Genomic DNA, 8,072 nt, shown 5'->3' on the forward strand with positions numbered 1-8,072 from the left:
GACACAATCTCAGGCTAGACCCCTGACCAACTCATAAATCCACAATTATAGCACATTCATTGAATTTGAGATAGACTTCTGTGAAACCGCGAATGCCGAGCGACCCCCAAAAAATCAAAGTTGGTTACTCGTAAAAGTAGTGTTTGAAAGTGTGTCCTCTTTAATTTTGCAAAGCAACGTACTCATAGTTCATGATACAAATATTCAGAAACAGTAGTAGAAAATAATGTAATAAAAATTGATAAATCGAGCTGTAGAATATATATTCGCTTTCCGGTCATCTGCAGAATGATACAGAAGACTCTGCCAATTAACAAAATGCAGTAGGCGACATAGACAGTACATATCTGAACGTATGACGCAATATATTCCATGATTTATTTCTTCTAATGAACTTAGGTACACACGAAAAGTATATATTATAACCTAGATAATAATTGCTACATCTAATAACTGAAAAATGACATACAATATGTACTCCAGGTCCAGGGGCTCAAAGATCTTGTACGGTGAATGAAATTTGACCATTTAGAGCAAGTTAAAAGAGGACAAGTACAACCCTGTGACATCTTAACCCTAGATTCTACCAACATTCATGTAGCAAAATATTGTATGCAACTCTTAGCTTAACCCTTATTCTTTATGGGTGGATGTTCCTCGTCAAACATACAACCTCCTTACCGTTGATTCTAGACGTTTACTATTTATACTATAAAGTATAGTTTGATAATGTTTTTTTCAAAATTTTTTTTTGAATAAAAGTTTAAACATGAAACTTTTATTCAGAAAAAAAAATTAAAAAAATATTGTGAAGTTATGTTTTAAATGAGCATTGAAAAGCGTATCAAAAAATAACGTATAGAATTTAATGGGACAGAGGGAGTATATAGTCCTGCCGTTCGTGAAACTACGAGTCCCGTGTTTAACAATAAAAAAATCCTAATTTATACGTATTTCCAGATAATATATGTGATGCTTGAATTGCTTTTAACACTTGAATATTTTTTAATAATATATTTTATCTTAAAATTATTAATATATTAATATAGATTTCCAATAATTGAAAAATAAATTGAAAAAAAATAATAAGTTATAATAATATATGTTTTATGATAATTTGAGATTTGATTGAAAATATATAATATATAATATGTTGTTCACGTGACTCGAACTTTGAACCTGTAGAAATTGTTAAAAATAAAAAATTTAAAAATTTAAATATAATACGCTGTTGACGGTATTCGAATCCTGAATTTATGAGAGCAGTTTGAATCTTAATATAATATTATTTTATTATTAAATTCAACTATTTTCATCTTTAGATCTGACAGTTGTTGTTTACCGTAACAAACAAGTATACCGAAGAACCAACCAATTACCTACCTAATAAAGGATGTTCTGCTTATAATAGTATAATATAGTATAGATAGATGTTACAATATCAATGTCTTCTTTTTTAATGTTAATAACTAGTTAAAGTGAATTCGAAACTTATCATGTTAATATATCTATATATACTATTTCGAATAAAATAGTATATCTATTTATACTATTAACAATTGACTTAACCTGAAAAACTGATAAATTTAAATAAATCATGTTCAATGTATTGAGTTGTAGCAATGTATCTGAAAAATCCACCGAACCGCAGCTGCCAGTTAGGTGGACAATCTAAGCAACTAAGAGCACAGTATTCTTGATTTTCTATCCCATATTGAATTTGGGACTACCTTATCTTGATTTTCATATTTTTGGGCTCAGATTTTTGTTTTGTTTTTATTCCCTTATCAACAACCTAATTTATCTTTTTTATATTCTATCAACTTGTCAACTTGTAGACAGGGAAACAATAGAAAAGCAGTTGGCACAACTAATGCTTTTAGTTTTTCTAAATAATTTTCGAGCACTAAAATTTAAAATTCATAACCGAATCTAATAATTAACAAAAAAGAAAGTGACAGTAAAAATACATAAGTACTAAAATTCACCTCCTAACAGTGAGAAAGGATAAGGCAATGGACTTGAAGTTCCGGCAAAAAAACTCATATCATCGCTGCCACCGCCACCCCCAGACGGAGATACAACGGAGTATCCTGATACTCCGTTGTATCCGCCTTGCGCAACCATAGGTTGCGTTTCCATCACCATAAGTTGTCTTCTTTGACCTATCAACCAAGCCGGCATTACTGTTTCCGTTGACGGAGACATCCCATCAAAATTCCCTTCCGACGAAGAAATGGACCCTACAGTCCCCCTCTCCTCCTCCTCTTCACTCTTGAATGAAGTAGTTGCCATCATTTCCGACGAAGAATGAGATGAAGTTGAAGAAGAAGAAATTGTCATCAGTCTTCTTTTTTTCTCTCCGACTCTCCTTGTACGATCTTTATCTAGCATCATTCTTGAAATTATTTCGGGATCCTCAACAACTTTATACAAAAAAGCCATCATTTGTTGTGGCCTCCTTTCGGTAGCTTCTAATCTTTTCGTCATTCCTTCCACTTCAAGGTCTAATTCTTTCTGCTCTTGCTTTAATCTCGCAATCTCTGTTAATAAATCTTCGTCTTCTTCATCATCAAACTTGTTTAGTGAAAATAATCCACTTTTGTTGTGCCTTTTTCGCGCTATGTTCTTCAATATTTGCGTTTGCCCTCTTAAAAACCACTCGTTCGCAAACTCCCACCGATCTGGATCCACCTTCTTAAAACCCTATACCAAACCAAAAAAAAATCAATTAAATATCAAACTGGTCACTGAAATAGTTGTAGAACCCAAAAAATACGATGCACATACATATGTGTTGAGTTGACGGATGAAGCTGGAGAAGTTGTTGTGCTTGAAGAAAACAGGCAAGAGTCGTTGAGAGAAATCAAGAGGATTAACAACAATAAAACTGTTATTAGCTCTTCCCCAAGTGATTAAATTATCAGTGGTGGGATCATTAACCATCTGATAAGTCTTAACAACAAACGGTGCGATTACGTTGTTGTCCTCAGCGATGTCCATTAAATCAGGCTAGTCTCACCGTACCTCACCTCAACTAAGCTGGTTTGTTTACACGAGTTGAGGGAAGAAATGTTTGTTTGTACTAATTATTTAAGAGTACGATAACATTTTTTTTAGTATATAATGACAGACCATTTGTGACATTTATATTTACTTTTAAATGATTATTTTATCATGTAGGGGATACGTGGCAACTATTAAGTAGGGATTAGTGGTCACGAGGGGGGACCACATATAGGTTGGTTTTTAATTTTATTCATGTGTATGTATAAATTTCGGTATACAGTCACGGTCCACGTACGAAGATATTTTTTGGGGAGGGTGACACGCGCGGACAAGAGCGTGGGACCGGGGGAAATTAATAAGTATCTGTGTAACATGATGAGGGGGGATGATAACAAAATTGTAATAAAAGCAATTGGAATAGGCGGCATGGGAGGCGTATCGTTTACATTCAAGGGGCTTGGTCCAGTATTTTGTCCCGGTTTACGGGATATTTTGTTCTGGGTTTGTACGGGGAAGGCTTGGAATTTAATAAATTGATACCAAAATATATAGAAGCTATTTAGATTAATGAAAACGTATTATTTGTATAGCACAAATTTTCTTTAAGAGTGATGAAGATGTTACATTATGGTCTCAAAGTTGGTGATCAGGACGGTAGATGTTCTGATTAAAAAAGATAAATATCAATGTACTTCTTTCACAAGAAATCCGTTCTCGTCTTTTGCTTCATTTTTTGGATCACAAATAAAAATATTCAGAGTAGTCATCGCCTCATGACTGTTACGAGAATCATGAATGTATTATCGGAATGAGAAAGAGGGTTAACAAAAATAATAATAAAAAGAGAATTCAAACTGTACGATGTATTTGATTTTACCTTTTTGCAATTGATGCTCTTATTTTAGAGCATCTCCAATTGTATAAAATCCCAAACTAAATTATCTATCAGCAGTCTAGTTTGTAATAGTTAGAAAATTACATAAAATTTTGGAGTACTACAATCATAGCTCTCCTAGCAAAATATTTACATAATCATATTTGGTTAGCTAAATTTGTCCAACCATTAAATCCCTTATATATAATTTTTTGATATCATATTTATACATAATATTATTGGAGTTTTCACCCTTCTCCTTAAATAAAATTTTACATAATTATCAATTGATCATATTTTAGCTAATTGTTCTACTAATTATCATTATAGATACTCTTATATTACGAAATTATTAATCTGAATATTTTTATTTTGAATAAATATTTTGGCTTACATTAACAAACACTTTAATTACGAACCAAATATTCCTTATAACATAGTATACACTAAAAAAATCTGTTTTAGACGTATTATAATAGATAAGTTAGTTTATTTTTTAAGAAAAATAAGTTAGTTAATATATATCATTAAAAACCATATAATATGCTACAACACTGTACAAATAAACTACTACTCATAGTTTACCTTCTCTCGTATGAGTCACTTCCTGTTTTATATCAAACAATTGATAAAACAAATATGGAATCCACGTGAGATTTAGTATCGAATATGTAGATATTTCCGATCTCGGAAATCTATCAAACACTCAAATATTCGGATTGGTCAATTCGAATCTCCCTGTGAGTTAGATTCGGTAGTTTGATTTCTCGATTTGCTTTTCACCTTTCTTAAATTGCTCACGAACTTTACGTGTCGCTTGCTAGTTGCAAGATAAGTGGGGCCACCCCTCCTTTAATATAGGTTTTAACGAGGTGTTTAACCTGCGGAAACATATTTGCAATATCATTAGCCCTTGTCTGTTAAGTTTCACTTTTATAAAGACTCTTTTCACATTCCCATAACACCAAGTAGTATAAAATATACGGGGAAAAAACAAAGTAGCACAGTCAACTTGTAATGTGCTGCCAGCAACTCAGATGCTTGGATTGCATATGTTACTCCATCACCCAAGCACTGTATTATTTTCGAACATACAGTATTACTTTGGGGTTACTTTGGGGCGTTCGGTCCATGATTAGTGATGTCCATGATTAATGATTTTCGGATAGTAGAAATCGAAATCTTAATTATATATATTAGTATAATGAAGTAGTTATTAGAGTGTACGGAAATCTCATTTCTGGTATAGAATTTCATTTTTTGATAGTGTGTTAAATCATACATTTCTCATTCCTTTAGTTTTCATATCGTTTTCATCTTCGTTAACCGCCGTTTTCAGTTTATATTACATTCCGAACACTCGTATGAACGTTCCTTTATTAGTGTATAAACTTTATCAAACATAATTCTACGTTTTCGTATTTATACATGACATTCCCTCACAATTGACTATTAAAATAATAATATAAGATCTTGAAATTGATTTTTCTTTAACATTTTAAGATTTTAGAGTGATCGGTTATTTGACATGGTACCAGAACTCAAGTTAGTGGAACGACTCAAGTTTGACTGTTTGCTACCACCAATATTTCTCACAATTATTATGGACACGAAATACAAATTTATTGTGACGCCCTTCAAATTCGGGGTCTAGATTTGAGAGTCGCTAAATGAAAAATAATAATCTACTAAGCACAATAGAATAAAATGATAAATATGACCCCCTGCATGCAACTGGATCGATCACAAGTTATAGTATGAAACACGCACTACTACAAACCATAAGTTATTGCAATTCAAAAGTCTAATTAGTTTTATAAACTATTTCAGATTTTATTACAACATAGTACTATACCAGATCAAACGTCTTAAAACCTCTACATGTACAAGTATAATAAAACTAAAGATCTTCAGACGATCACTACAAGAAATATTGAATCGGACAATGATTTTCCACCGTTGTCTAAAAAATGAATTTTTCGTTGTCTATCCGGGGGCGGTGTGTTTGGCACTCATACAATGGTTACGCACCATTGTAACAAATACATCACACAACCGAATATAAAACCATTGTCTCTTTTTATTCACACAACGCATATGACCCTTTATAATATTCTACAAACAACAGTTTTTTAGCCGTTGTAACAATTTACAGGCACAATAGTTAAAAATAGTGTTATGAGAATTGACTCCTACAACAGTTTATGTATTTATTTCATCTAGTTACACAATGGTTTTTATTAAGAAATAAATGTATGAGATACTTTACGCAACGGTTTTTTATTTTTTGGGTATTGTGTTTTAGCTATGCTTACAACAGCTTTACGCAATGGTGTAAAAGATTTAAACCATTGCAAATAATATCAAAAGATAACAGTTTTTAAAAAAAACTATGTGCACTGAGACATACAACGGTTTTTATCATTTTTAATGTGGCTTTCACACAACTGTTTATAAAATTAATCTCATTATTTAAATTAAACCAGTTTTCAAATAAAATGGTATTATAATAATTCAATTATTATTTCACAATTGAAATTAAATTTACAATACAATGGTTCTCTACAAGAATTACAATTATAACTTAAAATCTATTTCTACTAATGCTCATTAATGTACACATTTTAATCAGCTTGGCTATTGAAAACATCAAGTCCCATTTCTGTTGGATCAGTGGCTTGCAAGTCAAGCTGGATGCCGTCGAATTCCCTCTTAAATCTGTCTTTATAGCTTGCGTAAATCATTTTGCTCCTTACCTTGGACACCTTTACAACCATATACAGATCATAAATAAATGAACTTAACGAAATGGAATGCAAATAAAGCAAATTTAAGACCTTGCATTTTGTACTTACCATTCAATGAAGAAAATTCTGCTCTTCTGCCAATTCTCTACGGTCACAAAATCATAGTCATAAATCGCATAATGACACTCATCTTCAGGAAGGCTAGCTTCATAAACATATATTGAATGTAAAATCTCATGTACTCAATGCAAGAAAAGTATAACACGAGTTCACAGAGCAATTACCTGCCGAAAAGGTACATATGAAGGTAAATACGACACTCAACGCCATGTTCTACTATCCCTAAAGTAGAACCCACCTTTGACAATACCTATTGTTGATGATCATTGATAAAATGCTAATTCTTTATAATATAAACAGAGCATACATATATTAGTCTAGTAAATTAGTATCAATTTCTCCATTCTTACTAGTATATTCCTGTCACCACTCCAGGAATCATTTACATCATTACTTCCTGGAGATATTGGCTCCCTTCCTCTCCTGCTAAAGCCAGAGCCTTTATCCCTCATACACATTTCTGAACAAACAAAAGACTTTTTTGTAATTATAAAAAGATTATTGAATAATAGTGTTTATATTATAGAGAGATAGGTGAGAAGCAAACCTTGTTTATTACTGTCAATTTCACTATCATTATCTTCAGAAGTAAGAATTAAATACTACTATATCACAAGGTAAATCACCTGTGTTGCCATAAGCATGTGTATATAACTTATCCATAATGATTGTTTACAATGTTCAAAGAAGAAGAAAAACCCAGAGAGAACGAAACATAAAATTAACAGCAAAGGATATTTTTTCTTATTGCCTAAATCACTTGCTCTATCATGAAGATGAGTGAGCCGCAACATTTCTGATTCAAGCCACTGGATCATAAACATTATACATCTTTAGTATTAAAATGAAGTGCAGTTATGTATAATGCATTAAAAGAACAAAACTAATAAAGATAACTGCTTCAAGACCACAGCCCTAGATCTGCACAAGGCGGTTCTGAATCCAGTCGGTTTTAAAAAAAAACATAACATTCCTAGTATATGTAGCATAGGCAGAACAACTTTTGCAAAATAACATACATATGTCCATTATCTAGATAAAATCTACAAAACCTGTGTAGATATATCTACTATATAATTCAATTATGTGGTCTGACAAGGAAATCTAGATACTAAAAGCCGTTCATAACAGGAAAATTGTTTTTGCTGAATCATTTGCAATCAAGTTAATAACATGCTTGCTTCTCTGAAAATATTAGATTACAAACGAAAATACTTGTGGAAAAAGAATTAAGAAAGTATGAAAAATAGGTAAGAGTCACAAATAGTATATGCTAGTATTCTTAAAAAAACTAGCAGAAGTATGAAGCTGATCAATTTGAA

General features: G+C 31.9%; 1 protein-coding gene across 1 annotated transcript; it reads right to left on the minus strand.

Annotated features, from left to right (window-relative positions):
- Window positions 1-1,845: 1,845 nt before the first annotated feature.
- LOC141693718 (heat stress transcription factor C-1) lies at window positions 1,846-3,124 on the minus strand. Its single transcript, XM_074498878.1, has 2 exons — window positions 2,791-3,124; window positions 1,846-2,706 (listed from the first exon to the last, which is right to left on the minus strand). Exons 1-2 carry the CDS (start codon window positions 3,001-3,003, stop codon window positions 1,978-1,980), a joined length of 942 nt encoding a protein of 313 aa, XP_074354979.1. The 5' UTR covers window positions 3,004-3,124; the 3' UTR covers window positions 1,846-1,977.
- Between the last annotated feature and the right edge of the window lie 4,948 nt (window positions 3,125-8,072).

The sequence above is a fragment of the Apium graveolens genome, chromosome 10 (genome assembly GCF_009905375.1).
Source record: "Apium graveolens cultivar Ventura chromosome 10, ASM990537v1, whole genome shotgun sequence".
Lineage (NCBI taxonomy): Eukaryota > Viridiplantae > Streptophyta > Magnoliopsida > Apiales > Apiaceae > Apium > Apium graveolens.